The sequence below is a fragment of the Scaptodrosophila lebanonensis genome, unplaced genomic scaffold (assembly GCF_003285725.1).
Source record: "Scaptodrosophila lebanonensis strain 11010-0011.00,11010-0021.00 unplaced genomic scaffold, SlebRS2 tig00000110-arrow-arrow-pilon, whole genome shotgun sequence".
Classification (NCBI taxonomy): domain Eukaryota; kingdom Metazoa; phylum Arthropoda; class Insecta; order Diptera; family Drosophilidae; genus Scaptodrosophila; species Scaptodrosophila lebanonensis.
In genome coordinates, this window is record NW_022060573.1 from 2,232,645 (window position 1) to 2,259,636 (window position 26,992).

Genomic DNA, 26,992 nt, shown 5'->3' on the forward strand with positions numbered 1-26,992 from the left:
GCCGGCGAGTCACTGGTACCCTTTATTTGCCCTTCTCGTAGCAAATCAAAAAATGCATCTGCCCCAAGTAGCAGATCTATGCGTTGCGGCCGATGGAATTGCGGATCTGCCAATTCACAACTGTTAGGCACGTCAACGTCTACTACCAGTTTTTCAGGCTGGTACGAAGAAATGTTATTCAACACTGCAAATTCTGCCGTCAGCTCAAATTTGTCAATTCGAGAAGCTATAGAAGTTTGAACGATATGACGTACTTCAGACTTTCGTTTGCCTATGCCTAATAAACAAATGTCTTTGCGCTCCCTCTTAAGCTTTAAGACTCTGGCCAAGTCCTCGGTCATAAAATTGACCTGCGAACCAGAGTCTAAAAGTGCCCTGGCTAATTGGTAGGAACCTGACTGGTCCATTACCTTAACAATTGCTGTTGCTAAGATTACTTGGTCAGTCACTGTCGTGGCGTGGTTTACCGCCGACGTTTGCGTTGGTACTGCCGATTGTACTACCAACGTGTGACTAGAACCCGCAGCTTGCGAAATGTTCGAACTATATTCGTACTTGTGCAAGAGCGTGTGATGCGGCTTCGAACAGACTCTGCAACAACCAGACTTGCAGGATTTAGTCGTATGACCTTTTCGCAAACAGTTTATGCACAACTGGACCCGTTTCACAAATTTAAAACGCTCATCTCTAGCGATCGCTGAAAATTGAGGACATACTTGTATGTAGTGGTCATTCGACTGACAAAACGGACACTTAGGGGTCAATGGCTGACTTGGCTGTGCTACTGCCAACGCCGTTTTACCATTCCTTATTGACCCATCGGAACTTGGCTTCTTAGGCCGGCCAGACGATGCCTCCTCAGCAGTCAGATGCTGGTAGCGTTTATTAAGAGTGGCCTCGCATTCTTCCCAAGATGGAAGTTGACTGTAGTCAAGGCCCTCTTCCCATTTGGATCGAGTGATGGAGTCAACTTTACCCATAACCAAATGTATGAGAATGACGTTTGCTATTTACTTCTCATCACCCAATGACAACAGCGATTCATAAATTGCCCTTACATTATCTATTAGGGAGCGCAAAGATGAAGCAGACGGCCCTTGCATTTTGGGCAAGTCGAACAGCTTGGACACGCTGTCGAAAACGATTAGGCAACTATTGTCATACACTCGTTTTAATGCTGCTAGCGCCTTTGGATAATTGGCATCAGTCACTTGATAAGCTTTGACTGTGCCAAGCGCTTCTTTGTCCAAACAAGAAAGCAAGTGATTAAATTTCTCTATGTTCGTCAGAGATGCGTCATGGTCAACCAAGTTTTCGAACAGACCAATGAAATTTTTGTACTCCGAATAATCGCCACTGAATTTTGGGAGTTTCATCGACGGCAGCTGCTTGCTATGGCAACCTGATCCAAACATTGTAGAGTTTGCCAGGCTATCCCTATGAGGCTTAGGCCGAACACCTTTACTCATGAGCAGCGTTTCTGTCGTGACGCACAAATTTTCTAAATCTGCTCTTGAGGCTAAGGCCGGATCGATTTGATCCAACTCTTCCTGCAGATTGAACGCTCTGTCAATATATCTGGTTAAAATTTTCAACCGGCACTCCATTTCAACAGACTCAATGGGCTTAATGGCATTTTGCACGGAATCTTTAATGCGTTCTATATCTCTGACAACATTGTTGTGTGATTGCAATAATGCATCGAACTTGGTCGACTCCAAATCATCCGACAGCTTGCCGTAAGTTTGCTTGTTGCGTTTTGATGGCATGTTTGTAGCGAGTCTTTAAATGTTTGCACAAGACTAAAAGTGTATAAATGTATAATTGGACTATGTCCAGAAAAATATACACAATATACACAAAAATTTACACAAATGTATACACTGTATACTATTTTCAAGAAAGCGCAGGCGCAAAGGTTTAACTTTGTATGGTAAGTAAATGTAATGCCTACAGTTGTGGCCAGCACTGTACGCACGTATAAACCTATGTATGTACGCAACTATGTTAACAGCAGCTGACAAATAACAGAGGCGAGAGACGCGCAGCTGTTAGAATTAATGCTGAACAAATGCACACTGCACGATAGCAGCGAACCCACGCAACAACAATATGTCCGTAAGGGAAACGAATGACGTCGACGCTAGCTGAGCGACGCACGTCGACGGCTGAACTTGCAAGCAACGCAAGCAGCGGAAAGAACAATTAGAACAACAAGAACCACAGCGCAATTAGCAATTAGTCCAGCAACAACAATGCACAAGCAAGCGAAATTGTCTCTAGCTTGCAGTTGCTAGACCAGTGCGGCAATAACGAAGAGAGCGCAAAAGGCAGAATCCAAAATCAAACGGCACAGAAGAAAGGCGCGCTGAACTCTAACTTTGGCGCTTTCAAATTCTTGCGGTACGTTGGTATAATAAATGTCCAAAGTACAGCAGTTATATGTACATATGTACAAGCACAAATGTATATACATAGGTATTTATATATATGTTGGCAAATTTGCATGTATGTATGACCAAATGAAAATTATGCACTCATGTACCAACAAATGTATATTAAACTTTATTTATTTAAAAGTTTACTGTATGTATATGGTATATGGTAAAAAACAAATCGAATGCCAACATGTAAATTGCGGCCTAGTCATGCGAAAGCATTGAACGCATACACTCACATACATATGTGCCTTTATAGACAATTAACATATGGATGTACATATGTATGTGCCAATTCCAATCAGACAGATTTGGCCGCTATTTAATTTGCACTCGTTACCTGTGTATAACTTCCCTGTGGAATTGGGCACTGCATCGCCAGCTACCGCAAATAGGACAGTTTCAAACCAAATCTCCAGATACACAACCAGATGGCAGGAATGACTCCAGACCCAATGTCCAGTGTCCAACAAGTCACCACGATGAGTCCACCCGGGGGCGCCAAAATGATCGCTCAGATCATCCAAAGTTGCCGGTAGGCAAAGTGAAGGGGTCCCTCGTCGCGACGATCAAATCAAAGATATATGTGTGTACATAAGTACCCTTGTACTTATATACACGAACGCACTGGCTTGTGTATGAAGAGCACCGAAACGAAAAAAAGTAAACTGCACAAATCGACTTCCAATTTTCAAGTGCTTTATTGCTAGCCATGCAAGGCTTAGCATACGCATAACATAATGTGGACATTAACTTAACAGCGACCAAGAGACTAACATAAACAGCTGTTATTACAAATTAACATTTATGAGCGCTTACAACTAATTACTTACAAACGGCTTATGTCTACAATTCAATGATAATTCAAACAACTTATATCTACAATTCAGAATATTTCAACAAACTTAAATCTATACTTAAGTATAAAGGCATGAAATGCCCATACAAATTTATTACTTCAATGGGAAGCGTAATTTCGACAACTACCTCAGAAGCCAGAGCAATCACTTGGAAAATTCGTTCTTCGCCTAAAACAAGCAGCAACATTTAGTGAGTACGGGCTCTTCTTCGATAGAATGTTAATAGAACAAATGCTGTTTAGGATGACAAGTCGCAATACCTGCGATTAGGTGATCGCCATGCAGACAGCTACATTCGCGGACATGTATGAAGCCGCATATTTCTGAGAATGGTGTGGTTAAATAGAACACTAAGTCATGGATGAAATTTTCGTGCAAACTGGGATTTGTACTAACGCGCAAGAAACCAGAAAAGAACATGAAGCAAGGTAATAATGGCTACGGCTGTGGAGACCAGCATCTTCGTAAAGAGTGCAAATTCAAAAATGGTAAATGCTTCATGCGCGGAAAAGTTTGGCAAATAAGCAGGGTATGTAAGTCCAATACCAAGTAGATCTCCGATACAACAGATTCAGATGAGACAATCCAAATAGTACGGCCGACAAATTCAATTAATACAGTCAACCAATCGGGCAGCAAATACATAATTGTGAACATTGGGAGAGCTCAAACGCCAATGAAGCAAGACACAGGTGCTCCGTGAAGCATAATTTACAGGAAGAGTTTCAAAAAATTAAAATTAAAATTTTTTTTAACAAACGATATTTTCAATACTAATGTAGATAACATATGCAATTATATTTTTTTCTGAAGGGCTATCACAAGGGTATCACAAGGGGACCACGTGTAACCATCAAGCCAGATGATACGCGCCGTAATTGTGACACACCACTGGTAGTGCGACTATACTCTTTTTGCGAGAGCGGCTGAAAGCAGACCCCTGGCACGGTCATGTCTCTGCCAGGTGATGCTGACTAATGGTAGTCGGGCGAGAGATGAACTATATAAAATTTTTCCCAATCCAAAATGGAACAGCTTAGGCCGTTGGATGCGTCGCTGAGGGGGTGCTCAGGATGTATTTATGATGTATTTATGATCAGAGAAGAAGTGTGTGTCAAGAACTCTCCATTCCGATATTTGCGCGTTGGCGCCATAGTCAAGCGTAAGGTCAAGAATGTTAGAGGATGTTGGTCCCATGTAGGTAAGTACCTCCCCTACGTTTCCTATACTTCTGTAGTATAGTATTAAGTAGTATTGTAAAGATATGTGGAGCCTCATCAAATACTAGAATTGACGGGGCCCCATTATAAACATGCGGTGTGTGTTTTGTTGATGCTTTATTAAAACTCAGAACTCAAACTTAAACTAACTCTTACTTTTGGACTTAAAGTAAAACTAAGCTAAGGCCGCGTAGCTACGCTGCCAGGAACGTCAGCAGCGGAGCGGCTGCATTATATATTAACTTGTATACTCAGCGCTGGTGGCGCCTTTCTTTAGTGTGCATGTAGCTGAAGGTTAGGAGTATTGACCTACCCTGCACCGTTCTCTATCGCCACAACTGTGAGACTGTCAGACAATAGGTACGAGAAGATACCTTTCCTCGCAACGATGGTTGTTCTTGTACTACTTACTGTTGTCGGGTGAAGCGTGCTGAAGCTGGGAGTTCTTAGCAAAGAGACCTTGTTCCCCGACGCTTTCCAAGGCTCTTGGACTAAGGTCACACCGGCAAATCCTTCCTCCAAAGCTAGATGGAGCTCTGCCGACGCCAGTTTGCTCGTATGCAGATTTACCTGGAGTATCTGCCGTGTTGTAGATCGACTCGTCTTGTCATGCTGATCAAGAATATATATACTTTGTGGGGTTTGCCACGCCTCCTACTGTCTGTTACATTTTCAGCTCCCGCAAACCCAATATACTATTGTATATTTCATGTACAGAGTATAAAAACTCTAGACAGATTAGTAGCAGCCTACCTCAGACAGACAATCAACCTGACTTTGCTGTCTTGCTGCCCTATACGCGTACAGTAACGGAAGGTCCACAACAATGCCTTTCACGCCTTGGTTTCTAAAAATGATAACTCACTGGTAGCCTTTCTCGACATAGAGGGCTCTTCAAAAACATATGTACTGTAATGCAAATTAGTAGTGCATAGTTCATATCGCGACTTTGGTGCAAACTGATGTGATTTGTGCTTATCGATACGCCTACATGCGCCACCTACAAACAGCTAGTTTTACAAGATCCACGCTGCCTCGGCCAACTTCAAGGCTTCAACCGCAACTAACTTATAGGAGTGGTTATCTTCTTGGTGCGCTCTGGACCGACACGGTTGTGTTATCACCTGATTCAGCTCATTTTAAGCATTTTGTTTGTATTCTTTAAGTGATTTTAGAAACTAAGTTTTAAGTCGATCGGTTGAAAAATGCGGATTTTTCAAACACACTTTGGAGTTCGTTTTCCCCCCTTTGTCGTTCGAAATTTCCAAAACTTCTTAGTGCTCACCTACACCACTGAAGACAACATGTGTCTTATTTTCAGCCTCCTAGCTCTAACCGTTTGGGCTGTGCGTTGATTGCAAATAGCTTTTCGTTTACCGAATTTTCCACCGGTAAATCATTATTATTCAGGCCGCAGGAAAAATATTGAAAATCCAAGTATACAAGTTTTTTTTGTATTCTTTTTGAGAGTATACAAACTAAGTTTGAAGTTAATCGGATAAAAATTGTAGATTTTTCATACAAACGTTGGAGCTCGTTTTCCCCCCTTTGGAGCTCGAATTTTCCGAAACCCCTGCTTAGTGCTCACTTTCATTATAAGAGGGATCTTGTGTCCAAATTTCAGCTTCCTAGCTCTTACCGTTTGGGCTGTGCGTTGATTGCCAATCAGTCAGTCAGTCAGGACAAACTGTTTTACAAGGTGCAATTCAAAAGTTCCAGGACTTTTATTAAAAAACGAAAAATATATTTTTTTTTTGAAAAATTTATTGATCGCCTTTATAACGCCTGAATACAACGTTTTGCACGTTCAAGAAGGTGATCGAACGACTTTTTTAGGTCATTTGTCGGTATAGCGTTGAGGATGGCGGTCGCCGCCTGTTGGATGGCATCAGCGTCAGCATAGCGGTTTCCTTTCATGGCCAAATGTAGTTTTCCGAAAAGGTAGAAGTCGCACGGTGCCATATCAGGTGAATACGGCGAGTGGTTAATGGTTAAAATGTGATTTTTGGTCAAATAATCGGTCACAATCGGTTGATTTTTGAGCAATTTTTGGTCGTCAGTCAATTTGTGCGGAACAAACCGTGCACACACCTTTCGTAAGCCCAAATGTTCGGTCAAAATGCGATAAATCGATGTTTTGGAGATGTTCAATTCCATTTCCATCAATTTTAATGATGATTTCGGCTGATTTTTGACGATTTCACGCGCAGCTTCGATGATATTTTCGGTGATCAAGAATTTTGATTGGCCCACATGTTGACCGTCATTTATGTCCTCACGACCACTTTGAAAATGTTGAAACCACTCGTGCACTCTGCTACGGGATAGGCAATCATCGCCATAAACTTGTTCCATCAACGTTTCGGTAAAAGTTTTACCAATTTTAAAACAAAATTCAATGTTGGCTCTTTGTTCGAAGCTCATTTTCGCACAGATAACACAAACATACTGACACTTAAAATGCAATAACTTCACTTCCAATCGATGAAATGTCATAAAATTCTCACTGGATCAATCGGACAATCAATAAAGATACCAGATTCTAACGCACCAGTCGACATATAGATAGCGCCACCAGGGGGCGCTAGATTCAAATGTCCTGTTTCCTTTGAATTGCACCTTGTATATATATAGAGATTGATCAGGATGACAAGACAAGTCGATAAGTCTGTCCGTCCATCCGTCTATATGAGCGTAAGGATCTCAGAAGGTGCAAGAACTAGAATGACCAAACTTGACAGGTCAAGTTTGTTTTTTTTTATTCTAATTTCTCCCCCACTCCCCCGCAATTCGTGTTTTTTCCTTAACTCCCGTAATTCTTGTAATTTTGAAATCAGTTTTGGTAGTTACTTCCAGTTAGTGCTTATGTGTCCGTTTGCCATGATAGGTCAATTCTGAAGAAAGTTATAGTCATAAATAAAATCGCTGCCTGGAGCTCTACCCGCAGCGCTGCCCCCAGCTGTTGTTGTTGCTGCTTTGGTTCAAGTTTGTGCTGCATACATAGACGCATATAAACACGCACAGACGCGTTGCTGATGTAAATTCATTCTGTTGAAACTGTACAAGAACATGTCTCCACTTTTGTATATATAGGTATTGAATAATTTGTATTGAATTTAATTAAATAATTTAATTAATATAATTTTTTTAAAATTAATTTAAAATTTGTTTTTTCATATTTTCCTTTTTGGTGGGAGGTACAGGGTATTTCAAAGTTGAGCACGCTCGACTATAGCATTCTTTTCTTGTTTTCTATGGAAAGTGAATTTTTTAAAACATCGATGCATCGGTGTTTGATAAAGAGACATCGATGTACATCAACATCGATGATTTTCCTTCGACTTACATCCCTAGCCTGCTCTTACTCAGATTAACGTGAAAGAATGTATATATATATATCGAATGTTGGAAATATAATCTCTAACTTTTCTGTACTTATATATTGACATAATAGTGGTGTCAGAAGTGGTTAATGATGAGTATAACTAACGAGCAACTGAATAAGACAATCAGTTTACTGGCAAGCGCCATTTGGGCAGCAGTGCAACAGGGTCAATTGCAATGACCCAAAATGCAACTTCTTCAACAAAAATACTGTAATTTGCAATGTCACACTACAAAAGCGGATAGGATTCTACAGTACAAGACTACTTCACACGACTTGACTGGGTCTTACAACTGAATAAGGTACCTCCTGAATAGCACCACTAAAACACACGGGTGCATATGGGTGCAGAATTAAATACTGCGCTACGTATTTTAATAAGTCAGAACCGGCCCGATGAGATACAAAAAAGTGATAATTTTGATCGCTCAGATCATCCAAAGTTGCCGGTAGGCAAAGTGAAGGGGTCCCTCGTCGCGACGATCAAATCAAAGATATATGTGTGTATATAAGTACCCTTGTACTTATATACACGAACGCACTGGCTTGTGTATGAAGAGCACCGAAACGAAAAAAAGTAAACTGCACAAATCGACTTCCAATTTTCAAGTGCTTTATTGCTAGCCATGCCGTCGCATTCTTCCGCTTCTCCAGCACTGATTGCTCTTTGGTCAACTTAATGTGAGAATTAGTTGGCCAAAGGTTCTGGTCATTCTGTAAAAACTTTGGACCACCAAACCAATGTGAATCAATCAATTCTGCAGTGGTACAACCACGCGAAGTTATGTCAGCTGGATTTTCTGCAGTCGGTACATGGCGCCAAGTGGCGTCTGATGTCAATTCCTGTATGGTAGCAACTCTATTGGCGACAAATGTATTCAAATGTGAAGGATGAGTTTGCAACCAATGCAGGACTACCTCTGAATCAGACCAAAATACGATTTGGTCAACAGGCACATGGAGAAGATGCCGAGCTTTCTCCCACAAATTTGCTAGCAACTGTGCTGCGCACAATTCTAAGCGTGGTACCGACTTTGTCTTCAGAGGCGCTACCTTCGACTTTGCAGTCAGCAAATTCACAGTTACTGTGTGCTCTCGCTCAATTCGCAGGTAAATACAGCACCCATAAGCCCTTGTCGATGCGTCGGCAAAGCCATGAACCTGACACTTTGTGCCTTTGGTGACGCCGACATATCGGGGAATGCGTATAGCTTCAATCTCACAAAATGACTGCGCAATTGACTGCAAGTCGGACAGTAAATGGTCGGGAATTTGGTCATCCCAAGCGGATTTTGAAGCCAAATTTCTTGCATCAGAATTTTTGGTCGAGTGATAATCGGACAAAGCAAACCAAGCGGGTCGTACAATCTGGATATAAACGATAATATCGAGCGCTTGGTGGGGGCAATGTCTATCGACATGTTCGAAATCGAATATTTAAAAACGTCTTCACGCGGGCTCCAAATGAGCCCCAACGTCTTCGTATCCTCCTGATGGCCGATCACCATTTCGTCAGAAGGCGACGCTTTAAATGTTTCACAATTTGATGCGCATTTCGTTAGAGTGAAACCGAACGATTCGAGGACTGAAACTAGCTCATTCCGTAGCATTCGCAATTTTTCCACTGTATCTGCTCCAGATAGCAGATCATCTACAAAGAAATCGCTAGCAAGCGACTTTGATGCCAACGGATGTGAAACAGCATGTAGCTCACTCAGGTACTTTAAGCAACGGATTGCCAGAAAAGGTGCCGAAGCAGTACCGTATGTTACCGTGTTTAAACGATACAATTGGAGTGGTTCAGTGGAGTTGCTTCTCCAAATAATAAGTTGGAAATTGCGATGCGATTCGTTGATTTCGACTTGTCGGTACATTTTTGCAATGTCTGCCGACAGGGCGAATGGATGAAGTCGAAATCGCAACAATGTTGAGTATAGACATGGCTGTATGGTTGGACCAACCATCAGGATGTCATTTAAAGACAATTGTGACGACGTCTTGCTAGACGCGTCGAAAACGACTCTCAACTTTGTTGATGTGCTTTGTGGCCTTAGCACGCATTGGTACGGTATAAAATAATGCGGCTCTCTCGGTACACTGTTCTCAATGGCACTCATATGGCCCAACGAAATGTACTCTTTCATAAAGGTAATGTACATTGACTGTGTATCAGGCTGCTTTGCCATTCTTCGTTCCAGAGCCAAAAACCGCCTTAAGGCTGTCTCATATGAATTTCCGAGACTTTTGGGACTGGATTTGAATGGCAACGAAACAGTCAGCCTGCCCGAGGGTAAGCGATTGACCGATTCGAGAAATGTTTTCTCGCAAAGCACTTGTTCTGGGGTGTACAAACTCTGATCGGACAAATTTGGAACTTCTTCCAACTCCCAGAATTTACGGATGAGACTATCTAGTTCCTGACATTCTGGATTTGACAAAGAGCTTTGATTTAAGCTCACGAGCGATGTTGACGGCAGCTCAGTTGACCCCGCAGAACGGCAACGGCCAGCTACAATCCAGCCAAGTGCCGTAAATTGCAAAGCCGGCGAGTCACTGGTACCCTTTATTTGCCCTTCTCGTAGCAAATCAAAAAATGCATCTGCCCCAAGTAGCAGATCTATGCGTTGCGGCCGATGGAATTGCGGATCTGCCAATTCACAACTGTTAGGCACGTCAACGTCTACTACCAGTTTTTCAGGCTGGTACGAAGAAATGTTATTCAACACTGCAAATTCTGCCGTCAGCTCAAATTTGTCAATTCGAGAAGCTATAGAAGTTTGAACGATATGACGTACTTCAGACTTTCGTTTGCCTATGCCTAATAAACAAATGTCTTTGCGCTCCCTCTTAAGCTTTAAGACTCTGGCCAAGTCCTCGGTCATAAAATTGACCTGCGAACCAGAGTCTAAAAGTGCCCTGGCTAATTGGTAGGAACCTGACTGGTCCATTACCTTAACAATTGCTGTTGCTAAGATTACTTGGTCAGTCACTGTCGTGGCGTGGTTTACCGCCGACGTTTGCGTTGGTACTGCCGATTGTACTACCAACGTGTGACTAGAACCCGCAGCTTGCGAAATGTTCGAACTATATTCGTACTTGTGCAAGAGCGTGTGATGCGGCTTCGAACAGACTCTGAAACAACCAGACTTGCAGGATTTAGTCGTATGACCTTTTCGCAAACAGTTTATGCACAACTGGACCCGTTTCACAAATTTAAAACGCTCATCTCTAGCGATCGCTGAAAATTGAGGACATACTTGTATGTAGTGGTCATTCGACTGACAAAACGGACACTTAGGGGTCAATGGCTGACTTGGCTGTGCTACTGCCAACGCCGTTTTACCATTCCTTATTGACCCATCGGAACTTGGCTTCTTAGGCCGGCCAGACGATGCCTCCTCAGCAGTCAGATGCTGGTAGCGTTTATTAAGAGTGGCCTCGCATTCTTCCCAAGATGGAAGTTGACTGTAGTCAAGGCCCTCTTCCCATTTGGATCGAGTGATGGAGTCAACTTTACCCATAACCAAATGTATGAGAATGGCGTTTGCTATTTACTTCTCATCACCCAATGACAACAGCGATTCATAAATTGCCCTTACATTATCTATTAGGGAGCGCAAAGATGAAGCAGACGGCCCTTGCATTTTGGGCAAGTCGAACAGCTTGGACACGCTGTCGAAAACGATTAGGCAACTATTGTCATACACTCGTTTTAATGCTGCTAGCGCCTTTGGATAATTGGCATCAGTCACTTGATAAGCTTTGACTGTGCCAAGCGCTTCTTTGTCCAAACAAGAAAGCAAGTGATTAAATTTCTCTATGTTCGTCAGAGATGCGTCATGGTCAACCAAGTTTTCGAACAGACCAATGAAATTTTTGTACTCCGAATAATCGCCACTGAATTTTGGGAGTTTCATCGACGGCAGCTGCTTGCTATGGCAACCTGATCCAAACATTGTAGAGTTTGCCAGGCTATCCCTATGAGGCTTAGGCCGAACACCTTTACTCATGAGCAGCGTTTCTGTCGTGACGCACAAATTTTCTAAATCTGCTCTTGAGGCTAAGGCCGGATCGATTTGATCCAACTCTTCCTGCAGATTGAACGCTCTGTCAATATATCTGGTTAAAATTTTCAACCGGCACTCCATTTCAACAGACTCAATGGGCTTAATGGCATTTTGCACGGAATCTTTAATGCGTTCTATATCTCTGACAACATTGTTGTGTGATTGCAATAATGCATCGAACTTGGTCGACTCCAAATCATCCGACAGCTTGCCGTAAGTTTGCTTGTTGCGTTTTGATGGCATGTTTGTAGCGAGTCTTTAAATGTTTGCACAAGACTAAAAGTGTATAAATGTATAATTGGACTATGTCCAGAAAAATATACACAATATACACAAAAATTTACACAAATGTATACACTGTATACTATTTTCAAGAAAGCGCAGGCGCAAAGGTTTAACTTTGTATGGTAAGTAAATGTAATGCCTACAGTTGTGGCCAGCACTGTACGCACGTATAAACCTATGTATGTACGCAACTATGATAACAGCAGCTGACAAATAACAGAGGCGAGAGACGCGCAGCTGTTAGAATTAATGCTGAACAAATGCACACTGCACGATAGCAGCGAACCCACGCAACAACAATATGTCCGTAAGGGAAACGAATGACGTCGACGCTAGCTGAGCGACGCACGTCGACGGCTGAACTTGCAAGCAACGCAAGCAGCGGAAAGAACAATTAGAACAACAAGAACCACAGCGCAATTAGCAATTAGTCCAGCAACAACAATGCACAAGCAAGCGAAATTGTCTCTAGCTTGCAGTTGCTAGACCAGTGCGGCAATAACGAAGAGAGCGCAAAAGGCAGAATCCAAAATCAAACGGCACAGAAGAAAGGCGCGCTGAACTCTAACTTTGGCGCTTTCAAATTCTTGCGGTACGTTGGTATAATAAATGTCCAAAGTACAGCAGTTATATGTACATATGTACAAGCACAAATGTATATACATAGGTATTTATATATATGTTGGCAAATTTGCATGTATGTATGACCAAATGAAAATTATGCACTCATGTACCAACAAATGTATATTAAACTTTATTTATTTAAAAGTTTACTGTATGTATATGGTATATGGTAAAAAACAAATCGAATGCCAACATGTAAATTGCGGCCTAGTCATGCGAAAGCATTGAACGCATACACTCACATACATATGTGCCTTTATAGACAATTAACATATGGATGTACATATGTATGTGCCAATTCCAATCAGACAGATTTGGCCGCTATTTAATTTGCACTCGTTACCTGTGTATAACTTCCCTGTGGAATTGGGCACTGCATCGCCAGCTACCGCAAATAGGACAGTTTCAAACCAAATCTCCAGATACACAACCAGATGGCAGGAATGACTCCAGACCCAATGTCCAGTGTCCAACAAGTCACCACGATGAGTCCACCCGGGGGCGCCAAAATGATCGCTCAGATCATCCAAAGTTGCCGGTAGGCAAAGTGAAGGGGTCCCTCGTCGCGACGATCAAATCAAAGATATATGTGTGTACATAAGTACCCTTGTACTTATATACACGAACGCACTGGCTTGTGTATGAAGAGCACCGAAACGAAAAAAAGTAAACTGCACAAATCGACTTCCAATTTTCAAGTGCTTTATTGCTAGCCATGCAAGGCTTAGCATACGCATAACATAATGTGGACATTAACTTAACAGCGACCAAGAGACTAACATAAACAGCTGTTATTACAAATTAACATTTATGAGCGCTTACAACTAATTACTTACAAACGGCTTATGTCTACAATTCAATGATAATTCAAACAACTTATATCTACAATTCAGAATATTTCAACAAACTTAAATCTATACTTAAGTATAAAGGCATGAAATGCCCATACAAATTTATTACTTCAATGGGAAGCGTAATTTCGACAACTACCTCAGAAGCCAGAGCAATCACTTGGAAAATTCGTTCTTCGCCTAAAACAAGCAGCAACATTTAGTGAGTACGGGCTCTTCTTCGATAGAATGTTAATAGAACAAATGCTGTTTAGGATGACAAGTCGCAATACCTGCGATTAGGTGATCGCCATGCAGACAGCTACATTCGCGGACATGTATGAAGCCGCATATTTCTGAGAATGGTGTGGTTAAATAGAACACTAAGTCATGGATGAAATTTTCGTGCAAACTGGGATTTGTACTAACGCGCAAGAAACCAGAAAAGAACATGAAGCAAGGTAATAATGGCTACGGCTGTGGAGACCAGCATCTTCGTAAAGAGTGCAAATTCAAAAATGGTAAATGCTTCATGCGCGGAAAAGTTTGGCAAATAAGCAGGGTATGTAAGTCCAATACCAAGTAGATCTCCGATACAACAGATTCAGATGAGACAATCCAAATAGTACGGCCGACAAATTCAATTAATACAGTCAACCAATCGGGCAGCAAATACATAATTGTGAACATTGGGAGAGCTCAAACGCCAATGAAGCAAGACACAGGTGCTCCGTGAAGCATAATTTACAGGAAGAGTTTCAAAAAATTAAAATTAAAATTTTTTTTAACAAACGATATTTTCAATACTAATGTAGATAACATATGCAATTATATTTTTTTCTGAAGGGCTATCACAAGGGTATCACAAGGGGACCACGTGTAACCATCAAGCCAGATGATACGCGCCGTAATTGTGACACACCACTGGTAGTGCGACTATACTCTTTTTGCGAGAGCGGCTGAAAGCAGACCCCTGGCACGGTCATGTCTCTGCCAGGTGATGCTGACTAATGGTAGTCGGGCGAGAGATGAACTATATAAAATTTTTCCCAATCCAAAATGGAACAGCTTAGGCCGTTGGATGCGTCGCTGAGGGGGTGCTCAGTCTCTACTAAGGCGAACTCTGGATACCTGTAGACCTCCAGTTTTAACCAGGCTTCTCGTGGAACACGGGCTATGCCACGGGTTACCCAACTACTCGTGGTAATACAAACAATGAAACTAACCAAAAACAAGTAAAAAAGCTAAAGTCGGGTGTCCCGACTTTGAAATACTCTGTACATATGTTTACAATAATTATAGAAAATAAAAAAAATTACGAAAATAAAAAGAAATTCAATGATCGATTTTACCTTTCTCAGTATTCGAACTCACGTAAAGGGTGTATAATTGCACATTTACATAGCAATTGCGTCTGTGTGAGTGTATGTATGCCTATGCGCATCTATTCGTGTCTGTGTAATCATTTTCGCAGTCAACCAAACAGCAACATCAACAACAGCCGCGGGCAGCGCTTGAGCAGCGCTGCAGCAGCAAATAAATTTATAGCTATAACTTCTTGATAAATCGGTCTATCGTAGTGAAACTTAGCATACTGACACATAATTACTAACTGGGGGTATTTCCAAAATTTTAGTTCGAAATTCCAAGAATTACGTTAGTTAGAGAAAATCGCATTTGCGTGGGAGAGGGGGGAGGGAGGGAAATTCCAAAATATACATTTTCTGCGTATTCACACAAGGCACCTTGGACTAAAATTTCCAAATTGGTGTTCCTAGGTCTTATGGTCTCCGAGATATAGGCGATTATACGAATGGAAAATCGGGAAAACCCCCATAGGGGGGAAGTGGGGGGGGGGGGGGGGGGAAATCAAAAAAATAAAACAAACTCGTATAGAATATACACATAACGCATCTTTGTGCAAAATTTGGTGTCTCTATCTCTTATAGTCTCTGAGATCCAGGTGTTCATACGGACGGACAGACAGACAGACAGGGCTAGATCGACTCGTCTTGTCACGCTGATCAAGAATATATATACTTTGTGGGGTCTGCCACGCCTCCTTCTGCCTGTTACATTTTTCAGCTCCCGCAAACCTAATATACTCTTGTACATTTCATGTACAGAGTATAAAAAACAAAAACTGAGACTGGTACTTGCCAAAAGCCATACGGGACCACAAATGCCTCATTTCAATCGGTCGTATACTTGACCGTCAACAGGATAGGAGCCTCCAGCTTTTTGATGGATCTGGCCACAAACGGAGGACCGCCACTGATCTGCGATGATGCAGGCTGGCACCAGGGCAGAATCAAGTGTATTGCCTACCCTGATAAGCGGTCGGCCGAAGAATACAAAAAATCCATAGCTGCACTGGGAGAGGTATATTCAGGTGCCAAGTTAGTTGCGGTAGATTGGTGCGATGTACCCAACAGAACACGACCAGGGTCAGGGTGTCGGCGAAAGCTATCCAAAAGATATCGTGAAAGTCCTTCAGATCTTCAAGCCGCAACTGAAAACGGATGACTGGAGCGTGGTCAAGGTAGAGGAAGAAGTAGAGACCACACGTCAAATCGTCCTAACTATAAACAAAGAGTCGGCAGATGAGCTGACAAAACCGCTTCTTAGTGCTCACCTACACCACTGAAGACAACATGTGTCTAATTTTCAGCCTCCTACCTCTAACCGTTTGGGCTGTGCGTTGATTGCAAATAGCTTTTCGTTTACCGAATTTTCCACCGGTAAATCATTATTATTCACGCCGCAGTTTTTTTTGAATTCTTTGTGAGAGTATACAAACTAAGTTTGAAGTTAATCGGATAAAAATTGTAGATTTTTCATACAAACGTTGGAGCTCGTTTTCCCCCCTTTGAAGCTCGAATTTTCCGAAATCCCTGCTTAGTGCTCACTTTCATTATAAGATTTCAGCTTCCTAGCTCTTACCGTTTGGGCTGTGCGTTGATTGCCAATCAGTCAGTCAGTCAGGACAAACTGTTTTACAAGGTGCAATTCAAAAGTTCCAGGACTTTTATTAAAAAACGAAAAATATATTTTTTTTTTGAAAAATTTATTGATCGCCTTTATAACGCCTGAATACAACGTTTTGCACGTTCAAGAAGGTGATCGAACGACTTTTTTAGGTCATTTGTCGGTATAGCGTTGAGGATGGCGGTCGCCGCCTGTTGGATGGCATCAGCGTCAGCATAGCGGTTTCCTTTCATGGCCAAATGTAGTTTTCCGAAAAGGTAGAAGTCGCACGGTGCCATATCAGGTGAATACGGCGAGTGGTTAATGGTTAAAATGTGATTTTTGGTCAAATAATCGGTCACAATCGGTTGATTTTTGAGCAATTTTTGGTCGTCAGTCAATTTGTGCGGAACAAACCGTGCACACACCTTTCGTAAGCCCAAATGTTCGGTCAAAATGCGATAAATCGATGTTTTGGAGATGTTCAATTCCATTTCCATCAATTTTAATGATGATTTCGGCTGATTTTTGACGATTTCACGCGCAGCTTCGATGATATTTTCGGTGATCAAGAATTTTGATTGGCCCACATGTTGACCGTCATTTATGTCCTCACGACCACTTTGAAAATGTTGAAACCACTCGTGCACTCTGCTACGGGATAGGCAATCATCGCCATAAACTTGTTCCATCAACGTTTCGGTAAAAGTTTTACCAATTTTAAAACAAAATTTAATGTTGGCTCTTTGTTCGAAGCTCATTTTCGCACAGATAACACAAACATACTGACACTTAAAACGCAATAACTTCACTTCCAATCGATGAAATGTCATAAAATTCTCACTGGATCAATCGGACAATCAATAAAGATACCAGATTCTAACGCACCAGTCGACATATAGATAGCGCCACCAGGGGGCGCTAGATTCAAATGTCCTGTTTCCTTTGAATTGCACCTTGTATATATATAGAGATTGATCAGGATGACAAGACAAGTCGATAAGTCTGTCCGTCCATCCGTCTATATGAGCGTAAGGATCTCAGAAGGTGCAAGAACTAGAATGACCAAACTTGACAGGTCAAGTTTGTTTTTTTTATTCTAATTTCTCCCCCACTCCCCCGCAATTCGTGTTTTTTCCTTAACTCCCGTAATTCTTGTAATTTTGAAATCAGTTTTGGTAGTTACTTCCAGTTAGTGCTTATGTGTCCGTTTGCCATGATAGGTCAATTCTGAAGAAAGTTATAGTCATAAATAAAATCGCTGCCTGGAGCTCTACCCGCAGCGCTGCCCCCAGCTGTTGTTGTTGCTGCTTTGGTTCAAGTTTGTGCTGCATACATAGACGCATATAAACACGCACAGACGCGTTGCTGATGTAAATTCATTCTGTTGAAACTGTACAAGAACATGTCTCCACTTTTGTATATATAGGTATTGAATAATTTGTATTGAATTTAATTAAATAATTTAATTAATATAATTTTTTTTTAATTAATTTAAAATTTGTTTTTTCATATTTTCCTTTTTGGTGGGAGGTACAGGGTATTTCAAAGTTGAGCACGCTCGACTATAGCATTCTTTTCTTGTTTTCTATGGAAAGTGAATTTTTTAAAACATCGATGCATCGGTGTTTGATAAAGAGACATCGATGTACATCAACATCGATGATTTTCCTTCGACTTACATCCCTAGCCTGCTCTTACTCAGATTAACGTGAAAGAATGTATATATATTTATCGAATGTTGGAAATATCATCTCTAACTTTTCTGTACTTATATATTGACATAATAGTGGTGTCAGAAGTGGTTAATGATGAGTATAACTAACGAGCAACTGAATAAGACAATCAGTTTACTGGCAAGCGCCATTTGGGCAGCAGTGCAACAGGGTCAATTGCAATGACCCAAAATGCAACTTCTTCAACAAAAATACTGTAATTTGCAATGTCACACTACAAAAGCGGATAGGATTCTATAGTACAAGACTACTTCACACGACTTGACTGGGTCTTACAACTGAATAAGGTACCTCCTGAATAGCACCACTAAAACACACGGGTGCATATGGGTGCAGAATTAAATACTGCGCTACGTATTTTAATAAGTCAGAACCGGCCCGATGAGATACAAAAAAGTGATAATTTTGATCGCTCAGATCATCCAAAGTTGCCGGTAGGCAAAGTGAAGGGGTCCCTCGTCGCGACGATCAAATCAAAGATATATGTGTGTATATAAGTACCCTTGTACTTATATACACGAACGCACTGGCTTGTGTATGAAGAGCACCGAAACGAAAAAAAGTAAACTGCACAAATCGACTTCCAATTTTCAAGTGCTTTATTGCTAGCCATGCCGTCGCATTCTTCCGCTTCTCCAGCACTGATTGCTCTTTGGTCAACTTAATGTGAGAATTAGTTGGCCAAAGGTTCTGGTCATTCTGTAAAAACTTTGGACCACCAAACCAATGTGAATCAATCAATTCTGCAGTGGTACAACCACGCGAAGTTATGTCAGCTGGATTTTCTGCAGTCGGTACATGGCGCCAAGTGGCGTCTGATGTCAATTCCTGTATGGTAGCAACTCTATTGGCGACAAATGTATTCAAATGTGAAGGATGAGTTTGCAACCAATGCAGGACTACCTCTGAATCAGACCAAAATACGATTTGGTCAACAGGCACATGGAGAAGATGCCGAGCTTTCTCCCACAAATTTGCTAGCAACTGTGCTGCGCACAATTCTAAGCGTGGTACCGACTTTGTCTTCAGAGGCGCTACCTTCGACTTTGCAGTCAGCAAATTCACAGTTACTGTGTGCTCTCGCTCAATTCGCAGGTAAATACAGCACCCATAAGCCCTTGTCGATGCGTCGGCAAAGCCATGAACCTGACACTTTGTGCCTTTGGTGACGCCGACATATCGGGGAATGCGTATAGCTTCAATCTCACAAAATGACTGCGCAATTGACTGCAAGTCGGACAGTAAATGGTCGGGAATTTGGTCATCCCAAGCGGATTTTGAAGCCAAATTTCTTGCATCAGAATTTTTGGTCGAGTGATAATCGGACAAAGCAAACCAAGCGGGTCGTACAATCTGGATATAAACGATAATATCGAGCGCTTGGTGGGGGCAATGTCTATCGACATGTTCGAAATCGAATATTTAAAAACGTCTTCACGCGGGCTCCAAATGAGCCCCAACGTCTTCGTATCCTCCTGATGGCCGATCACCATTTCGTCAGAAGGCGACGCTTTAAATGTTTCACAATTTGATGCGCATTTCGTTCGAGTGAAACCGAACGATTCGAGGACTGAAACTAGCTCATTCCGTAGCATTCGCAATTCTTCCATTGTATCTGCTCCAGATAGCAGATCATCTACAAAGAAATCGCTAGCAAGCGACTTTGATGCCAACGGATGTGAAACAGCATGTAGCTCACTCAGGTACTTTAAGCAACGGATTGCCAGAAAAGGTGCCGAAGCAGTACCGTATGTTACCGTGTTTAAACGATACAATTGGAGTGGTTCAGTGGAGTTGCTTCTCCAAATAATAAGTTGGAAATTGCGATGCGATTCGTTGATTTCGACTTGTCGGTACATTTTTGCAATGTCTGCCGACAGGGCGAATGGATGAAGTCGAAATCGCAACAATGTTGAGTATAGACATGGCTGTATGGTTGGACCAACCATCAGGATGTCATTTAAAGACAATTGTGACGACGTCTTGCTAGACGCGTCGAAAACGACTCTCAACTTTGTTGATGTGCTTTGTGGCCTTAGCACGCATTGGTACGGTATAAAATAATGCGGCTCTCTCGGTACACTGTTCTCAATGGCACTCATATGGCCCAACGAAATGTACTCTTTCATAAAGGTAATGTACATTGACTGTGTATCAGGCTGCTTTGCCATTCTTCGTTCCAGAGCCAAAAACCGCCTTAAGGCTGTCTCATATGAATTTCCGAGACTTTTGGGACTGGATTTGAATGGCAACGAAACAGTCAGCCTGCCCGAGGGTAAGCGATTGACCGATTCGAGAAATGTTTTCTCGCAAAGCACTTGTTCTGGGGTGTACAAACTCTGATCGGACAAATTTGGAACTTCTTCCAACTCCCAGAATTTACGGATGAGACTATCTAGTTCCTGACATTCTGGATTTGACAAAGAGCTTTGATTTAAGCTCACGAGCGATGTTGACGGCAGCTCAGTTGACCCCGCAGAACGGCAACGGCCAGCTACAATCCAGCCAAGTGCCGTAAATTGCAAAGCCGGCGAGTCACTGGTACCCTTTATTTGCCCTTCTCGTAGCAAATCAAAAAATGCATCTGCCCCAAGTAGCAGATCTATGCGTTGCGGCCGATGGAATTGCGGATCTGCCAATTCACAACTGTTAGGCACGTCAACGTCTACTACCAGTTTTTCAGGCTGGTACGAAGAAATGTTATTCAACACTGCAAATTCTGCCGTCAGCTCAAATTTGTCAATTCGAGAAGCTATAGAAGTTTGAACGATATGACGTACTTCAGACTTTCGTTTGCCTATGCCTAATAAACAAATGTCTTTGCGCTCCCTCTTAAGCTTTAAGACTCTGGCCAAGTCCTCGGTCATAAAATTGACCTGCGAACCAGAGTCTAAAAGTGCCCTGGCTAATTGGTAGGAACCTGACTGGTCCATTACCTTAACAATTGCTGTTGCTAAGATTACTTGGTCAGTCACTGTCGTGGCGTGGTTTACCGCCGACGTTTGCGTTGGTGCTGCCGATTGTACTACCAACGTGTGACTAGAACCCGCAGCTTGCGAAATGTTCGAACTATATTCGTACTTGTGCAAGAGCGTGTGATGCGGCTTCGAACAGACTCTGCAACAACCAGACTTGCAGGATTTAGTCGTATGACCTTTTCGCAAACAGTTTATGCACAACTGGACCCGTTTAACAAATTTAAAACGCTCATCTCTAGCGATCGCTGAAAATTGAGGACATACTTGTATGTAGTGGTCATTCGACTGACAAAACGGACACTTAGGGGTCAATGGCTGACTTGGCTGTGCTACTGCCAACGCCGTTTTACCATTCCTTATTGACCCATCGGAACTTGGCTTCTTAGGCCGGCCAGACGATGCCTCCTCAGCAGGCAGATGCTGGTAGCGTTTATTAAGAGTGGCCTCGCATTCTTCCCAAGATGGAAGTTGACTGTAGTCAAGGCCCTCTTCCCATTTGGATCGAGTGATGGAGTCAACTTTACCCATAACCAAATGTATGAGAATGACGTTTGCTATTTACTTCTCATCACCCAATGACAACAGCGATTCATAAATTGCCCTTACATTATCTATTAGGGAGCGCAAAGATGAAGCAGACGGCCCTTGCATTTTGGGCAAGTCGAACAGCTTGGACACGCTGTCGAAAACGATTAGGCAACTATTGTCATACACTCGTTTTAATGCTGCTAGCGCCTTTGAATAATTGGCATCAGTCACTTGATAAGCTTTGACTGTGTCAAGCGCTTCTTTGTCCAAACAAGAAAGCAAGTGATTAAATTTCTCTATGTTCGTCAGAGATGCGTCATGGTCAACCAAGTTTTCGAACAGACCAATGAAATTTTTGTACTCCGAATAATCGCCACTGAATTTTGGGAGTTTCATCGACGGCAGCTGCTTGCTATGGCAACCTGATCCAAACATTGTAGAGTTTGCCAGGCTATCCCTATGAGGCTTAGGCCGAACACCTTTACTCATGAGCAGCGTTTCTGTCGTGACGCACAAATTTTCTAAATCTGCTCTTGAGGCTAAGGCCGGATCGATTTGATCCAACTCTTCCTGCAGATTGAACGCTCTGTCAATATATCTGGTTAAAATTTTCAACCGGCACTCCATTTCAACAGACTCAATGGGCTTAATGGCATTTTGCACGGAATCTTTAATGCGTTCTATATCTCTGACAACATTGTTGTGTGATTGCAATAATGCATCGAACTTGGTCGACTCCAAATCATCCGACAGCTTGCCGTAAGTTTGCTTGTTGCGTTTTGATGGCATGTTTGTAGCGAGTCTTTAAATGTTTGCACAAGACTAAAAGTGTATAAATGTATAATTGGACTATGTCCAGAAAAATATACACAATATACACAAAAATTTACACAAATGTATACACTGTATACTATTTTCAAGAAAGCGCAGGCGCAAAGGTTTAACTTTGTATGGTAAGTAAATGTAATGCCTACAGTTGTGGCCAGCACTGTACGCACGTATAAACCTATGTATGTACGCAACTATGATAACAGCAGCTGACAAATAACAGAGGCGAGAGACGCGCAGCTGTTAGAATTAATGCTGAACAAATGCACACTGCACGATAGCAGCGAACCCACGCAACAACAATATGTCCGTAAGGGAAACGAATGACGTCGACGCTAGCTGAGCGACGCACGTCGACGGCTGAACTTGCAAGCAACGCAAGCAGCGGAAAGAACAATTAGAACAACAAGAACCACAGCGCAATTAGCAATTAGTCCAGCAACAACAATGCACAAGCAAGCGAAATTGTCTCTAGCTTGCAGTTGCTAGACCAGTGCGGCAATAACGAAGAGAGCGCAAAAGGCAGAATCCAAAATCAAACGGCACAGAAGAAAGGCGCGCTGAACTCTAACTTTGGCGCTTTCAAATTCTTGCGGTACGTTGGTATAATAAATGTCCAAAGTACAGCAGTTATATGTACATATGTACAAGCACAAATGTATATACATAGGTATTTATATATATATGTGTATTTATACATGTATGTATGTATGTATGTTGGCAAATTTGCATGTATGTATGACCAAATGAAAATTATGCACTCATGTACCAACAAATGTATATTAAACTTTATTTATTTAAAAGTTTACTGTATGTATATGGTATATGGTAAAAAACAAATCGAATGCCAACATGTAAATTGCGGCCTAGTCATGCGAAAGCATTGAACGCATACACTCACATACATATGTGCCTTTATAGACAATTAACATATGGATGTACATATGTATGTGCCAATTCCAATCAGACAGATTTGGCCGCTATTTAATTTGCACTCGTTACCTGTGTATAACTTCCCTGTGGAATTGGGCACTGCATCGCCAGCTACCGCAAATAGGACAGTTTCAAACCAAATCTCCAGATACACAACCAGATGGCAGGAATGACTCCAGACCCAATGTCCAGTGTCCAACAAGTCACCACGATGAGTCCACCCGGGGGCGCCAAAATGATCGCTCAGATCATCCAAAGTTGCCGGTAGGCAAAGTGAAGGGGTCCCTCGTCGCGACGATCAAATCAAAGATATATGTGTGTATATAAGTACCCTTGTACTTATATGCACGAACGCACTGGCTTGTGTATGAAGAGCACCGAAACGAAAAAAAGTAAACTGCACAAATCGACTTCCAATTTTCAAGTGCTTTATTGCTAGCCATGCAAGGCTTAGCATACGCATAACATAATGTGGACATTAACTTAACAGCGACCAAGAGACTAACATAAACAGCTGTTATTACAAATTAAAATTTATGAGCGCTTACAACTAATTACTTACAAACGGCTTATGTCTACAATTCAATGATAATTCAAACAACTTATATCTACAATTCAGAATATTTCAACAAACTTAAATCTATACTTAAGTATAAAGGCATGAAATGCCCATACAAATTTATTACTTCAATGGGAAGCGTAATTTCGACAACTACCTCAGAAGCCAGAGCAATCACTTGGAAAATTCGTTCTTCGCCTAAAACAAGCAGCAACATTTAGTGAGTACGGGCTCTTCTTCGATAGAATGTTAATAGAACAAATGCTGTTTAGGATGACAAGTCGCAATACCTGCGATTAGGTGATCGCCATGCAGACAGCTACATTCGCGGACATGTATGAAGCCGCATATTTCTGAGAATGGTGTGGTTAAAGAGAACACTAAGTCATGGATGAAATTTTCGTGCAAACTGGGATTTGTACTAACGCGCAAGAAACCAGAAAAGAACATGAAGCAAGGTAATAATGGCTACGGCTGTGGAGACCAGCATCTTCGTAAAGAGTGCAAATTCAAAAATGGTAAACGCTTCATGCGCGGAAAAGTTTGGCAAATAAGCAGGGTATGTAAGTCCAATACCAAGTAGATCTCCGATACAACAGATTCAGATGAGACAATCCAAATAGTACGGCCGACAAATTCAATTAATACAGTCAACCAATCGGGCAGCAAATACATAATTGTGAACATTGGGAGAGCTCAAACGCCAATGAAGCAAGACACAGGTGCTCCGTGAAGCATAATTTACAGGAAGAGTTTCAAAAATTTTAAAATTAAAATTTTTTTTAACAAACGATATTTTCAATACTAATGTAGATAACATATGCAATTATATTTTTTTCTGAAGGGCTATCACAAGGGTATCACAAGGGGACCACGTGTAACCATCAAGCCAGATGATACGCGCCGTAATTGTGACACACCACTGGTAGTGCGACTATACTCTTTTTGCGAGAGCGGCTGAAAGCAGACCCCTGGCACGGTCATGTCTCTGCCAGGTGATGCTGACTAATGGTAGTCGGGCGAGGGATGAACTATATAAAATTTTCCCCAATCCAAAATGGAACAGCTTAGGCCGTTGGATGCGTCGCTGAGGGGGTGCTCAGTCTCTACTAAGGCGAACTCTGGATACCTGTAGACCTCCAGTTTTAACCAGGCTTCTCGTGGAACACGGGCTATGCCACGGGTGACCCAACTACTCGTGGTAATAAAAACAATGAAACTAACCAAAAACAAGTAAAAAAGCTAAAGTCGGGTGTCCCGACTTTGAAATACTCTGTACATATGCTTACAATAATTATAGAAAATAAAAAAAATTACGAAAATAAAAAGAAATTCAATGATCGATTTTACCTTTCTCAGTATTCGAACTCACGTAAAGGGTGTATAATTGCACATTTACATAGCAATTGCGTCTGTGTGAGTGTATGTATGCCTATGCGCATCTATTCGTGTCTGTGTAATCATTTTCGCAGTCAACCAAACAGCAACATCAACAACAGCCGCGGGCAGCGCTTGAGCAGCGCTGCAGCAGCAAATAAATTTATAGCTATAACTTCTTGATAAATCGGTCTATCGTAGTGAAACTTAGCATACTGACACATAATTACTAACTGGGGGTATTTCCAAAATTTTAGTTCGAAATTCCAAGAATTACGTTAGTTAGAGAAAATCGCATTTGCGTGGGAGAGGGGGGAGGGAGGGAAATTCCAAAATATACATTTTCTGCGTATTCACACAAGGCACCTTGGACTAAAATTTCCAAATTGGTGTTCCTAGGTCTTATGGTCTCCGAGATATAGGCGATTATACGAATGGAAAATCGGGAAAACCCCCATAGGGGGGAAGTGGGGGGGAAAATCAAAAAAATAAAACAAACTCGTATAGAATATACACATAACGCATCTTTGTGCAAAATTTGGTGTCTCTATCTCTTATAGTCTCTGAGATCCAGGTGTTCATACGGACGGACAGACAGACACACAGGGCTAGATCGACTCGTCTTGTCACGCTGATCAAGAATATATATACTTTGTGGGGTCTGCCACGCCTCCTTCTGCCTGTTACATTTTTCAGCTCCCGCAAACGTAATATACTCTTCTACATTTCATGTACAGAGTATAAAAAACAAAAACTGAGACCGGTACTTGCCAAAAGTCATACGGGACCACAAATCCCTCATTTCAATCGGTCGTATACTTGACCGTCAACAGGATGGGAGCCTCCAGCTTTTTGATGGATCTGGCCACAAACGGAGGACCGCCACTGATCTGCGATGATGCAGGCTGGCACCAGGGCAGAATCAAGTGTATTGCCTACCCTGATAAGCGGTCGGCCGAAGAATACAAAAAATCCATAGCTGCACTGGGAGAGGTATATTCAGGTGCCAAGTTAGTTGCGGTAGATTGGTGCGATGTACCCAACAGAACACGACCAGGGTCAGGGTGTCGGCGAAAGCTATCCAAAAGATATCGTGAAAGTCCTTCAGATCTTCAAGCCGCAACTGAAAACGGATGACTGGAGCGTGGTCAAGGTAGAGGAAGAAGTAGAGACCACACGTCAAATCGTCCTAACTATAAACAAAGAGTCGGCAGATGAGCTGACAAAACCGCTTCTTAGTGCTCACCTACACCACTGAAGACAACATGTGTCTAATTTTCAGCCTCCTACCTCTAACCGTTTGGGCTGTGCGTTGATTGCAAATAGCTTTTCGTTTACCGAATTTTCCACCGGTAAATCATTATTATTCACGCCGCA

At 42.0% G+C, this 26,992-nt stretch overlaps 1 protein-coding gene across 1 annotated transcript in view; it reads left to right on the plus strand.

Annotated features, from left to right (window-relative positions):
• The first annotated feature begins 4,467 nt into the window (after positions 1 to 4,467).
• Positions 4,468 to 26,992, plus strand: part of LOC115628170 (tribbles) — a 71,373-nt gene continuing 48,848 nt past the window's right edge. The window contains exon 1 of the mRNA XM_030524152.1: positions 4,468 to 4,499. Within this exon, the coding sequence (XP_030380012.1) occupies positions 4,483 to 4,499 (17 nt within the window). The 5' untranslated portion in view covers positions 4,468 to 4,482. The remainder of the gene's footprint in view (positions 4,500 to 26,992) is intronic.